Source organism: Pezoporus occidentalis, unplaced genomic scaffold, assembly GCF_034315485.1.
Source record: "Pezoporus occidentalis ecotype Australia unplaced genomic scaffold, CSIRO_AGI_Poc_V1 ctg83, whole genome shotgun sequence".
In the NCBI taxonomy this organism is placed as follows: domain Eukaryota; kingdom Metazoa; phylum Chordata; class Aves; order Psittaciformes; family Psittacidae; genus Pezoporus; species Pezoporus occidentalis.
Window position 1 is genome coordinate 62,250 of NW_026916192.1, and position 13,576 is coordinate 75,825.

Sequence of the window (13,576 nt, forward strand, 5' to 3'; positions counted from 1 at the left end):
GGAGTCATTGCAGTCGTCGTAGAATCATAGAATCACAGGAATCACAGAATAGTTTGGGTTGAAAAGGACCTTAAGATCATCCAGTTCCAACCCCCTGCCATGGGCAGGGTTGCCTCATACCAGACCATGTCACCCAAGGCTCTGTCCAACCTGGCCTTGAACACTGCCAGGGATGGAGCATTCACCCCTTCACTGGGCAGCCTGTTCCAGTGCCTCACCACCCTCACAGTAAAGAACTTCTTCCTTATATCTAACCTGAACATCCCCTGTTTAAGTTTAAAGGTGTTACCTCTAATGGCTCTTACAAGAGCTTCACTGAGCTCTTACAATGGCTCTTACAACAACCATTAGATTTGAAAGGCAGAACCCAAGGGTGGCTAGCTCTAGAACTTGAAGCTTTATTGTGTGCATATAACTGTTGAGTTTAAATCATCAGTTTCTTTCTATACCCTGTTCTTTTGACGTGACATGTTCATTTTGACAAAAGCCACGTTCCTTTTGCCTTCCCAGGTGTGAAGAAAGAAGACCGAGTTTCCATCTACATGCCAATGATCCTGGAGCTGGTTATAGCCATGCTCGGCTGTGCTAGGATTGGAGCTCTGCACACCATTGTGGTAGGAACCAGCCCTTTGCATTCATCTCGGTGCTGAGCTCTCTGAGGGGGCACCAGCTCTTGTTTTAGGGAGAGGAGCTGCAGGGATGGGTGCTGACCATGAGATAGATGCATGGAAACTAGGTTAAGGTGCTGCTGTTTCTTAGCCTTTTTCTGCATTAACTGTGGAATAAGTTCCTTCAGCTCTCTCTGTCCATGCCGGTGGTATCATTTACCATGGACGAAATGCAAAGCTGCTGCTGGGTGTTCTGGGTTGGGGGTTTTGTGTGTCCTTGCTGACTTGGTTGTGTTCTCTGTCAGTTTGCAGGTTTCTCAGCAGACTCCCTTTGCGAGCGGATTATTGACGGCAGTTGTTGTCTCCTCATCACAGCAGGTAAAACATTCATTTGTGCCCCTGAGCCACTGTTGTTGAGGTACAGAGAAGGGCAATGGAGCTGGTGCAGGGCCTGGAGCACAAGTGTGATGGGGAAGGGCTGAGGGACCTGGGGGGGTCAGTCTGGAGAAGAGAAGGCTCAGAGGGGACCTGATGGCTCCCTACAACTGCCTGAGAGGAGGATGGAGCCAGGAGGGGCTGGGTTCTGCTCCTAACAAAGGACAAGAAGAAACAGCCTCAAGCTGCACCAGGGGAGGTTTAGGTGGAGCTGAGGAACAAATGCTTCCCCAGAGGGTGCTCAGGCATTGGAACAGGCTGCCCAGGGCAGGGCTGGAGTCACCGTCCCTGCAAGTGTTCACACACCATGGAGACGAGGCCTCAGTGCCATGGGTCAGTGGTAGCCTTGGCAGTGCTGGGGTAAGGATTGGACTGGATGAGCTTAAAGGGCTTTTCTAGCCTGGCTCATTCTGTGATTCTACCATTGCTTGTCTGAAAGGACTTGACTTTAAAGCCAGATGCTGTGGAACTGGCAGAGGAAGGGGCAGCGATGTGGCTGAGCCACCACAGGGCGGATGTGCTGCTTGTAGCTCTGCTCAAGGGCTGCTTTCCTCCCTGAACACACAGGGAAGCACTGAGCAGCCCGCCCACTTGGGCCTGTAGAGCATGATGTCACCAGCTGCTAATAACGTGTTTCCAAATGCTTCTCATCCATGTGCCTCGCAAAACCAGCCAGATGTTTGCAAGATGTATCTTTTATGGAGCAGTCCTTATGTGAGAATTCCCTCCCTTCCCAATTTCAGGGATATTTATGCTGCACTTCTCAATCTTGTAAAGCAAGGGATTAAGAAAATGGGAGTTTTGCATGTAAGCCCAACTGCATTTCCCAACTGGTTTTTGCAATACTGCAAGAAATAGTGGTTTTATTAATAGATCCATGGCATGGAAAGGACCCACTAAGATGCAGTCTGTGTTCTGGCTGTGTTGGATTATTTCCCACAGAATATTCCCAGCAGACTTGTTTGGTTAAATAGGAACCTCTCTCAGGGAAGGAGTTTCCACCATTACTCTTGCCATTTGTTTTCTAGGCTAAAAGGGAATGTTAGAAACCTTTCCCTTCAGCTGCCTGTCTGCTTTCCTCACTTCAGTACATGAACTCTGCTCTGACCTCCTGGAGCTGCCTGTTGCTTCCAGCTGTCCTAGGCTGCCTTGGCGCTGAAGCCCCTTTAATGTTCTCCTTTCCATTTTGCAGATGCCTTCTATCGAGGGGAAAAGTTGATCAGCTTGAAGCAAATTGCAGATGAAGCCCTCCAGAAATGTAAAGACAAGTAAGTTTGGACTCTGGGGTTTAGGGATGCTGGGGAGGGACTTTCATTAGGGACTGTAGGGATAGGAAGAGTAACAGGTTAAAACTTAAACAGGGGAAGTTTAGATTGGATATAGAGAAGAAATTCTTTACTGTAAGGGTGGTGAGGCACTGGAATGGGTTGCCCAGGGAAGTTGTGAATGCTCCATCCCTGGCAGTGTTCAAGGCCAGATTGGACAGAGCCTTGGGTGCCATGGTTTAGTGTGAGGTGTCCCTGCCCATGGCAGGGAGATTGGAACTGGATGATCTTAAGGTCCTTTCCAACCCAAACTATTCTCTGGTTCTATGATTCCCTTCTAAGAAGGGCATTGCTGCTGTGGAATCTGCTCCTTCACCATGGGCAGAGGGCAGACTCTGCAGCAGTTCAGACACGAGCTGCGCTACATTCATGAGTCTTTTGAAAGCAATACAATGCTTTAACTCCCTCATCTTAAAATTACCATCTTTTAACTTTCCTCTTGTTCATTCTGACCTCAAGGCCCACATATTGGATGAGGGGATGTGCTGAAGACAAACTGATCCACTGTCATTACAGCCTATGGCCTCACCTGCCTTCCTTTATCAGGGAGGCCAAGAGAACATTGTTCAACTTCCTGACTTTTATTCACCTTTGTGAATACCCCATCCCTGGCAGTATTCAAGGCCAGGTAGGACAGGGCCTTCAGCAGCCTGGTCTACTGTGAGACAGCCCTGCCCTTGGCAGGGGTTTGGAACTTTATGATCTTAAGGTCCTTTCCATCCAATACCCTTCTATGATACTATGGCAGATTGCCCAGTTGTGCAGCAGCAGCTCTTGGAGTGGAGGGAATAATGCAGTGCCAGTTGTGAACAGATGGACACAGTGCCTTGGGGCATGTCAAGATGAGGCTTAAATCTTGCTCCAAAGCCACTAATTCAATAATAATATAATAAAGCAAGTTTGGGAACTGACTGTGTGAACAGGAACAGGCACTCCAGTGGCTCATGCACAATGTGTGTGCAGGATCTGGGCCTGGCTGTGCCTGCCTATGGTGAAGCTGCTTTATTTTATTGAACATCTTCACTGAGCTCCTGTAACCATACAGAGATAGACACATCTACCATCAGATCTTACAGAAAGGGAAATGATCATGGTGAAATGACTTTGCCGTGCTTATAGACAGTATCTGCATAGCGTGTATGAGACTGAATGTGGTCTGGTAAGTTAGATCAACCATGGACATCTATGCCAAATAGTCTGTGCATGTTAGAAATTCAAACTCTTAAAGCATTTAAAACACTAAAACCTAAGTTTGTATGTCTGTAAAAGTAGGGACCTGGGAAGACAGGGGTGATTTTGAAGTTGCCAGTTACCTGATGGGGACAGGATGATGGTACGTTGAAAGGGCTGGAGGGAGATAAGGGCATTTTGTTTGCATTATAGGTAGGCTGTTTGCCCTCCTGAGGGGACAAATGTCTGCCCTTTTCCTTGATGTATAATGTGGCTTTGGAAGCATTTCCTCCTTCTGACTCAGTCCATCATGCTTAGGGATGGGAGCAGCCACCTCCTATCTCCTGGGTGCTGTGGGAGGTCTTATTCATGGTCACAGATGGGCAAATTTGGGATCTGCACGGAATTTCCCCAGCACTGACCTGTGAGAGGTGCTTGTGGGATCCCGTTTCCTGATACATCCCCAGTGAGGTGCACAGACCTTTCCTTTTCTCCAAGTCCTGCTCCTGTGCCTGCTGTCCCTTGGCAGTTCATGGTGCCTGGAGCCTGCATGGCAGCACATGCTGTAGCTCAACAAAAGCTGCTCAGAGCCCCTGCTCTGCCTCCAGTGCTGCCTGTGAAGGGCAGACTTAGCTCTTGACCAGCCTGATCTGACAGCTCCTGCCTTTTAACAGGGGCTGCCCTTTGAAGAAGTGCATTGTGGTGAAGCATCTGGGGAGGGAAGAGATAGCGGTGGCTGGGACATGCAGCAAGTCTCCCCCTCTCAAAAGGGTGTGCCAGGATGTACAGGTATGCTCCTGGGGCTGGGAGGGGAGATTTTATTGCTATGGGCCTGAGCCCAGAAAATCAATCAGTGTAAAACCACCACACTGCTTCCCTGGATGCTTCTGTTCTCTGACTCCTGTTCCTGTTTTCTCCTTCCTGGCTGTTGCATTGAGAATGGTCTGGAAATGGTTCCTTTGTCTTAACCAGATCCTCTCCCTGCTTCTTCCTTTAACACCATCAATAGCTGCCAGCTGCAGGACCCCTGAGAGCACAGCAGGTCCATCCTCACTGTGAGGGTGCTGAGGCGCTGGCACAGGGTGCCCAGAGAAGCTGGCACAGGGTGCCCTGGCAGTGTTCAAGGCCAGGTTGGACACAGGGGCTTGGAGCAAGCTGCTCTAGTGGAAGGTGTCCCTGCCCATGGCAGGGGTTGGAACTGGATGAGCTTTAAGGTCCTTTCCAACACAAACCAGGCTGGGATTCTATGAACTTCTGAAGCCACTAGGACAAGGACAAGATGCTGGTTTTCCTCCACCTAATGAAGAACTTTTCCTTCCTACCCCTGTGTCTCTCTCCCCTTTTGTGCAAAGACCACTTCCCTCCTGCACTGTAGCTGTGACAGTGACATTAGGAGAGTTAAAACCCATCTGTGCTCGTGGTGTGGGTCCAACAGCCCTCCCAACAGTCGTGCACTGAGAACAGTGCAGTCTCTGTAGCTGGCACAGCAACTGTGTCAGCTGTCAGGGCTGGGGCTTTCCTTTGCAATTGAAACCAGATAAAAGGATGTAGGCCAGAGGCATGTTGTGAGATGGGGGTGGAAGGAGGAGAAGGTGTCCTGCAGCTCTGGCTGCCTGCTCAGCTCCTGAGCCTGGGGTGCAGTCCTGCTGCCTCCATCCACATGACAGGCAGGTTGCTTCCAACTGCCTCACAGCTCCGTGTCTTCTGCCCATCTGTGTTAGGTGACGATTAGCACTGGGTCATCCCCAGACTGCTGCTTCTTCAGAAATGGGTTGTATCTGGGGAGTGCATTTGAGCTTAGGGCTCTGCTTTCCAAAGGGGTGGTCTGTGTCTGTCCCTGGAACAGCAAGTCCAGCAGATCCTGTGTCTTTGAGTTAATTTTCCTGGTTATCAAAGGTTGCTTTCCCTGGTGAGCACACTCTCACCATGCAGTTGGCCTGTGTAATGCTGAAGGTCACTCTGTGGGCCATATTCTGGCTCTGTGCTCTGCACCCAGCTGGCCAATGTGCAGGGGTGGTCTCTGGGTGCCCAGGGAAGGTGATAGCAACAGGCAGCACTTTGCTCAGAGGCTTCTCCTGGCCTGCCCAGGATCCAAGTGCTCTCCAAGCTGCTGGGATAGTTTCCCAGCATCTCTGCCTGCAATTCCTGGTGTAGATCCTGCACTTCTCCACTTTCACACCCTCTCTGTGGATTTTTAACAGGGAAAAAAGACGGAGAGCTCACAGAGACTCCATCCTAAGGTATTTACACCCAGCACTGCCTTCTTCCTTGTGGCATCTCCCTCTGCACCCCCTTCCTAACTGCTCTGACTGCACAGCCACACGTGCCTTCCTAACCAGGCTACCAGCGGTTGCATGTTAGTGATAGACACCACTCACTGCTTGGCCAGAGCTGCTCACGGTTTCAGGGTGAATGCGGTGGCACCAACTTCGCTGCCAGAGATAAATCTGCATCCATGAACCCCCCTGAGTGCACGTCAGGGTGCTGAGGAGGGGAGATGCACAGTTCCTGGGGTGTGCTGCCAGTGTGTCCATGATGCTCATCTCTCTGCCTTCTGAAGCAGCTCTTGCAGCAGACTCCCCTTTGTGGTGATGCTGGTGGGATCACCCACAGCTCCCTGGCTGCAGCAGCAAAGCTGGAGCTCCAGACCCAACCTCTGGACTCTGCCCATCCCATCCAAGGAGCTGCAGCCTCAGGACCCCAGGAGCAGCAGGCAGAGGCAGGCCTGGCCTCCAGGGCTGGGTGCTGTGTTGTGGATCTCACCTCCTCCCTGGGGCAGTGGAATTTGGGTGCTAAAATGGAGGGATCCTTCAAGGAGGGATGCAAGAAAGCAACAGTTGGATGGGCTGGTGGGAGCCTACCTTGGGCTTCTTTGACCTGGTGCCTTGCTGGGAGCTTGCTGGTGGGGACAGCCTTGTGGAAACTGCTTTCCCAGGTAAAGCCCTGGGGATTTGTGAGAGCTTTCCAGGCAGGCTCTGATATGCTGGGCTGTGAAGCGTCTGGTATCCCCGGCACCACATGTGCTGGACCATGGGATCCTGGTGCCTCCAGATGGCCCATGAATATCTTTAGGGCTGCAGAGAGTCACTGTGTGGCCCATGGCTGCTTTCCATGCCCCACAACCCAACTGAGCAGGCTGTAGCTCTTTTAGGACGAGATGTGCCCCATGTGGGAGCTGCAAGGCCCAGGGTCAGTGTGGGAAGTGGAGCTCTGTGCTGGGGAGCTGCTGCCCCCAGACTGCTCTGAGGGAAGGTGAGATGGTAGAGCTGGGTCTTGCACTGCCCTGTGCCACCCTGGAGGGGTAGCAGCCAGCACAGCTCTGGGGTTGACCTGTAACCATCAGCCACAAGCCTCGGTGGCTCTGGTACACCTCTGGCATCTTCAAGCAGCAGCCTTTGGCAGCCAGTGCTGGGTGACGGTTCAGTGATGGAGCAGTCACTTCTTATCAGGGTAATTGCCTTAAAATCCAAATAACAGGTTTTGGGGGGTCTGCAGTGTGAGCCCAATGTGTTCCTGTTTGTCTGGGCCATGCTGCCATCGGAGCCCCTGCAGTGTGTGTGACTGTGCTGTGTTTGCTGCTTGGCTGCTTCACTGCAGCCCAGGAGGAGCCTGTGCTGTGAGAGCACAGGGCAGCCCTCTCCTGGCTGCTGAGAGGGATTTAGCAGCAGTGCCAGTGCTTCAGGTATGTGCAGACACTGTTTGGTTTTCCTTGTGGCTGTGCCTGAGAAAAGGAGCTTCTGGAGTGAGAGCTGCAGCTCTGGTGCATGGTTTGCAGGAGGCAGCTCTCGGACAGAAGCTGTGCTGTGAATATCTGTCTCAGTGGTCCATGAGAGGAATTAAGCTGGGGCTGCACCCTCAATGGCTTTGGGGTCTGTTTCTACTCTTCTGCTCTCCTCAGATCCCCTGGACCCCAGGTAGAGACATGTGGTGGCACGAGCTGATGAGCGGCGCCAGCACAGACTGCGAGCCCGAGTGGTGCGACTCGGAGGACAAGCTCTTCATCCTCTACACCAGTGGCTCAACTGGGAAACCCAAGGTATGCTTTTCCCAGCTCACCCCCAGAGCTGGCCTGCAGTAACATGTAGGAAGTGGCCAGGCCACGCTGGGAGGCCCCAGTAAGAGGAGCCACAGAAATCTTAGAAAGGAGCTGTGCTGGTCATTCCATCACTCAGTGGACCAGTGATGCTCAGCTTGGCCTGGGAGGGTGAGGGCCCTGCAGGGAGCTAACCCTGACAGTTGTGGGCCTTCTTTTTGCAGGGTGTGCTGCATACAGTGGGTGGATACATGCTTTATGCTGCCACCTCGTTTAAATACGTGTTTGATTACCAGCCTGAGGATGTCTACTGGTGCACAGCTGACATTGGATGGATAACGGGTCATTCCTACATCACCTATGGACCCTTGGCCAACGGGGCAACCAGTGTGATAGTAAGTGCTGACTGGTAGCTGGATGCTTTTACTCCAAGAAAGTGGAGAGGGTGGTGCTGAGCTGCATCCCTGCATTGCTCTGTGATGAACATGCTTCTCACTTGCCTGCAGTGCCTTGGGATGTGCAAGGAAGGGTGGTGGTCCCCAAGGAGGACATGGTGACAGCTCGGGGACAGCCATTGTGTGCTTTTGGGGGGTTAACTTTTCAAGTGCTCCCTGGTTGTTTTCCCTTAGAAGTACAAGCCTTGGGGAGCCAGGGGAGCTAGGGCTGCTGTGAGGTAATGGGAAAGCTGGACCAGGAGCAGGGAATGATGTTTTCCCTGCTGACGCTGATGGCACACCCTGCATTTAACATCTCCTGTGGCAGTGTGCTACTGTAACTTGTATCAGGGGGGCAGAGGCCTGTGTCCTAGGCTCCCTGGGGAAATGTGAGCAGGAAAATCACTGTCCTGTTGAGGGAGTCCTTCTTGGGGTTCTTGGTACTTCTGGTTGTGTTTCTGTCACTGTGTTTAGACCTCTTGCCACTTACCGTGTGGGCATGGGTCATTTGGGCTGGTGAGTGGTAACACAGTGCCTGTGCTGCTGGGTGGTTTGGGTGACATTTGCTAGGACACCTGGGGTGGGTGATGCCAGATCCACCCCAAAGAAGCAGTAGGAGAGGTCCCTGGGCTGGGTTGATTCCATGCATGGTGCCCCTGTCACTGCCCTGTCCCCTCTCAGTTTGAAGGTGTCCCCACCTACCCTGACGTCGGGCGGATGTGGAGCGTCGTTGACAAGTACAAGGTGACCAAGTTCTACACAGCACCCACGGCCATCCGGCTGCTCATGAAGTACGGGGACGAGCCCGTCAGAAAGTGAGTGCCAGTCCCCAGAGCACAGGGATTCCTGCACAGCCAGAGACAGCAGTGGGGGGAAGGAGCCCCAGGTTGCTCTGAACAGAAGCTCTGGGGCAGCAGCACAAGAGGGACGTGGAGCTGTTGGAGCGAGGCCAGAGGAGGCCACGGAGATGCTGCGAGGGCTGGAGCAGCTCTGCTCTGGAGCCAGGCTGAGAGAGCTGGGCTGGGGCAGCCTGGACAAGAGAAGGCTCCTGAAGGGGAGACCTGAGAGCAGCTCCAGTGCCTAAAGGGGCTGCAGGAAACGTGGAGGGGCTTGGGACAAGGGCCTGTAGGGACAGGCCAAGGGGAATGGCTTTAACCTGCCAGAGGGGAGACTGAGATGAGCTCTTAGGCAGAAGCTCTTCCCTGTGAGGGTGCTGAGGCGCTGGCACAGGGTGCCCAGAGAAGCTGTGGCTGCCCCATCCCTCGCAGTGTTCAAGGGCAGGTTGGACACAGGGGCTTGGCGCAAGCTGCTCTAGTGGAAGGTGTCCCTGCCCGTGTCAGGGGTTGGAGCTGGATGAGCTTTAAGGTCCCTTCCAACACAAACCATTCTATGATTCCCCAGCAGATTTTCTGAGCAGATCAGGATCTTCTGCCTTACAGCAATATGCAGGCCATATTTCTGTACCCCCAGCACTGACTTCATCATGGCACTTCTGAGCATGTCCTCTTCCAATGTAACCTGCAGTTAAGTTCAGACATTGTAGGTTCTCCTTACTCCTGACCCAAAGCTCACAGAGGTGTGCTGGGCAGAGAGCTGCTCCTTGGCCCAGGGATGAGCAGAGCCAAGTGGGAGCTTGGAGTGGGAGACACCAGAATCACAGATGTCTCCATTCTTCCCCCATGGAAGAGGGCTGAGAAGGGTCTGAACCATGCCTGGAAGCTTCAAGTACAGTCTGGGGGTACCCCAGGGGCTCCTGTAGGCTCTGCTGTGCAGCAGGCTCAGAGCTGCTGCCCTCCATGGCCTGCTGAGCCCCTGCCAGCCCCCTCCTCTCTGCAGGCACAGCAGGAAGTCTCTGAAGGTGCTGGGGAGCGTTGGTGAGCCCATCAACCCTGAGGCCTGGCTCTGGTACTACCGCGTGGTGGGAGAAGAGAGGTGTCCCATTGTGGACACGTTCTGGCAGACAGAGACAGTGAGTGCTCACCTTAGTGCCCCTGGGGCCTCTCTTTCCCTTGTGCCCCCTGCAGGGTGCTGGCAGCTTTGCCATGCTGTTTCTTTGGTTCTATGGGCACTGGTTGTTCTGCTTGCCCAGGAGACTCCAGGCTTGGAGTGCAAGTGTTGGTTCCCCTTCTCCTCTTTCTTTCCTGGACCTCACGCAGGCTCCAAGGGGAAACCTTCTTCTCCATAGGGTCCCTGCCAAGGTCTGTTCTGGACCCTGCTGTCTTGCCCTTTTTTCTCTCCCTCAACAGCTCCAAAACTTTGTGCCCAGACACAGGCCCACATCCCCTACTTTATCCTTGGCAAGGCCCTGTCTCCACAACTACCCTGAGCAGCCTGTGTCTGATGTGGTGTGATCAGAGCTGATGCAGACAGCGTGGGACAGGCTGGCATGGCCCAGACTCACTCAGTTTTCCCTCTCTTTGCAGGGTGGCCACATGCTGACACCGCTCCCTGGTGCCACCCCCTTGAAGCCAGGCTCTGCTGTGAGTACTGCTGCTCTCCCCGCCGAGGGGCAGGGGGGCTCCCCAGGGCACTGCAGCAGCAGTTGGCACTGCCTGTACCATGGCCTGGTGGTTTCCAGCCTCTCAGGGTGGTTGTGGGACCATGGTACATGCAGGGAGGTGGCCCCATGTGCCACAGCCTCTGCAGAGCTGCCCTTGCTCTGCCTCCCAGGGGTGGCTCATGGCTCACCTCCATGTCTCCTTTCTCTCTGGTCCCCATGGCAGACGTTACCTTTCTTCGGTGTGGTCCCTGCTGTCTTGAACGAGTCAGGGGAAGAGCTGGAAGGAGAAGCAGAAGGCTACCTGGTAAAGATGATCTCACCCTTCTCTTGTCCCTTCCCTGGGCCTTCCTGGTAGCATACACACGTTTCTGTTTACTCTGGGTCCACACAAGGGACCCACTTCTTGGGTGGTAGGAACTTCACTGCCATAACTTGCTGGGAGATTTCTGCTGTAAGTAAACTGTTCAGCTGATGGTTAAATGCAGGAGGGGAAAAACATTTCAGCCAAGCTCCTTCCCCTGTGCCTGGTGAGGCTTTCCCAGTAGATCTACACTGGGCAGCAGGTGCCCAGGTGTCATCGCTCCTGGCTGTCTCTGGCATCTTTTACCACTGCATGTTCATTGGCAGGATGAGAGAGCTGGGCTGGGTCAGCCTGGAGAAGAGAAGGCTCCTGAAGGGGAGACTTTAGAGCAGCTCCAGTGCCTAAAGGGGCTGCAGGAAAGCTGGAGAGGGGCTTTGGACAAGGGCCTGTAGGGACAGGCCAAGGGGAATGGCTTTAAGCTGCCAGAGGGGAGACTGAGATGAGCTCTTAGGCAGAAGCTGTTCCCTGGGAGGGTGCTGAGGCGCTGGCACAGGGTGCCCAGAGAAGCTGTGGCTGCCCCATCCCTGGCAGTGTTCAAGGGCAGGTTGGACACAGGGGCTTGGAGCAAGCTGCTCTAGTGGAAGGTGTCCCTGCCCGTGGCAGGGATTGGAGCTGAATGAGCTTTAAGGTCTCTTCCACCCAAACCAGGTTGGGATTCTGTGTTTCATCCTATGCAAAGCCTGTGTCCATCTCAGCATGGCAGAGCTTGGGCTGCTGGTGTTGCTCTCTCTGACTCAGGTGTGTTCTCAGGTGTTCAAGCAGCCCTGGCCAGGGATCATGCGCACGCTCTATGGGAACCACTTGCACTTCGAAGCGACCTACTTCAAGAAGTTCCCTGGGTACTATGTGACAGGCGATGGTAGGTTGGGGAGCACACAGCTGCAGAGGCCTGGGGACAGCAGCCTCAGTCCTGGCAGGCAGTGGCTGGGTGCTGGCACTGCTCCTCACCCTGGCATTTCTGGCTATTTTTAGGTTGCAGGAGAGACAGAGATGGTTATTACTGGATCACAGGGCGAATGGATGACATGCTGAATATTTCTGGTAAGAAGTTTTGTCTTCAACATGCTTTCTGACACTGCTTGAGAGACACCTTGGGGGGACACTTGCGCATCCATCCTGACACTAGTCCGTTTATAACTAGTGTCCATTCTGACACTAGTTATAAATACACCTTGGTTTATGGGGGCTGGTTCTGCATCATGACTCTGCCCAGCAACCTGCCCTCAAGTGGATCTGACTGCTGGGTCATCTTTCTGAGACACGTGTCTGTGACTTGGTGGCTTTCTGCACCATTTCCTCTGGAGACAGTGCACTGCACGGAAGGAACCTTCTGTAACCACTCAGAGGAGATCCTTAAACCAGCCAAGTGCCTCTGTGCTGAAGCGTTTTGGGGCACAGGGAATCACAGAGGTTGGGCAAGACCACAGGGCCAATCTTGAAGCTGAATCAGGCTGCTTGGAGCTGTTTCTACAGAGGGAAGAGATTGTCCCACCTCTCTTGAGGGAGTCTGAGATTCAGCTGCTTCTCAGCCCATCATTATCCATATACTGCATTTAATAGCTTCTTCCCTGGAGGCTGTAGCCTGTAGGTACTTGCTGCTGGCTGTGAGATGCTGCTATACTTGTCCCTGCAGTAAACTAAATCCTTTTATCTGACCAGCAGTGCTTCATCCTCCACCTGATCATTCTGGGGGTCAATCTCCTTCCAGTGGTTTTCTGTGGCAGCATTTCCAGGGTGGAATGTCAGAGTGCAGGAGCTGGGCTACAGGAGGGAGTTGCGCCCCTGCCCCGAGGTGTGAAGCATCACATCATCCCCACACAGCCATGAGCTGAGCAGTGCATTGCAGCCTCTTCCTCCTCTGCACCTTCCAGCTCCCCATGTGGGCCGGTCTCTTACCGCATCCTGCTCCTCCTCAGCCTGTGCTCTGTGCTCCCATGGCTGTGAGCAGTTCCTGGGCTGGTCAAGAAGCCCAGAGGTGGGAGTGGGGACAGCCAAGGGAGCTGGCCTTGCTCTGCAGGTGGCTGATACCTGGCAGCCTTTGGGGTTTCTCTCTCCAGCCGTTGTCTTTTCTCAAGCACGTGGAATTGTTGCTCTCAAACCCATAGTTTCGGGCCTTCTCCCCCCTCCTTCCAGCAGCTGGAGGCTGCAGGACCTCACCTCACCCATGCAGGTCTAAAACTCGGCCTCTCTTTGCTCCCAGGCCACTTGCTGAGCACGTCAGAGGTGGAGTCAGCCTTGCTGGAGCACCCGGCTGTCGCGGAGTCTGCAGTGGTCAGTCACCCCCACTCCCTGAAGGGAGAGTGCCTCTACTGCTTCGTCACCCTGAGGGTTGGCTACGAGTTCACCAAGAGCCTGGAGGATGAGCTCAAAAAGCAAGGTACCACCAGCCAGGCCCGGGGAGGTGCGGGATGGGTGCTGCAGGGTTTGGGAGTGTGGGGAATGCAGTGAGGACAAGTGTGACAAGGTGCCCCTCTGAGCACAGAGCACGGCTGGCAAGCACTAAAATTAGTTCTTGAGCCTTTGGCTGCACATGTGATGCCCTCTGGACCTCCTGGGAGGGGAGTTGGCAGCTCTGTGAAGGACTGGGGTGCCCAGAGCCTTGTTAAGCTCTTCTCTGTGGGCACAGCTCCCAGTGGCTCCCCTGGGCACATCCTGACTTGCTGAGAGGGTTGTTGGGTGCTCTGGGGTGGTTGTGCTCTGGTCTCAAGGC

General features: G+C 53.8%; 1 protein-coding gene across 2 annotated transcripts in view; it reads left to right on the forward strand.

The window, feature by feature from the left end:
* The window catches only part of ACSS2 (acyl-CoA synthetase short chain family member 2), a 36,459-nt gene that overhangs the window by 20,753 nt on the left and 2,130 nt on the right, over positions 1-13,576 (forward strand). Inside the window, exons 4-17 of one of the 2 annotated variants that reach the window (XM_062604095.1) lie at positions 511-614; positions 914-986; positions 2,236-2,311; positions 4,213-4,327; positions 5,740-5,778; positions 7,437-7,574; positions 7,796-7,966; positions 8,687-8,820; positions 9,842-9,974; positions 10,429-10,485; positions 10,729-10,809; positions 11,617-11,725; positions 11,839-11,907; positions 13,067-13,243. In XM_062604095.1, coding sequence (XP_062460079.1) covers positions 511-614; positions 914-986; positions 2,236-2,311; positions 4,213-4,327; positions 5,740-5,778; positions 7,437-7,574; positions 7,796-7,966; positions 8,687-8,820; positions 9,842-9,974; positions 10,429-10,485; positions 10,729-10,809; positions 11,617-11,725; positions 11,839-11,907; positions 13,067-13,243 — 1,476 coding nt within the window. The remainder of the gene's footprint in view (positions 1-510; positions 615-913; positions 987-2,235; positions 2,312-4,212; positions 4,328-5,739; positions 5,779-7,436; positions 7,575-7,795; positions 7,967-8,686; positions 8,821-9,841; positions 9,975-10,428; positions 10,486-10,728; positions 10,810-11,616; positions 11,726-11,838; positions 11,908-13,066; positions 13,244-13,576) is intronic. The other variant, XM_062604096.1, reaches the window with a different exon arrangement.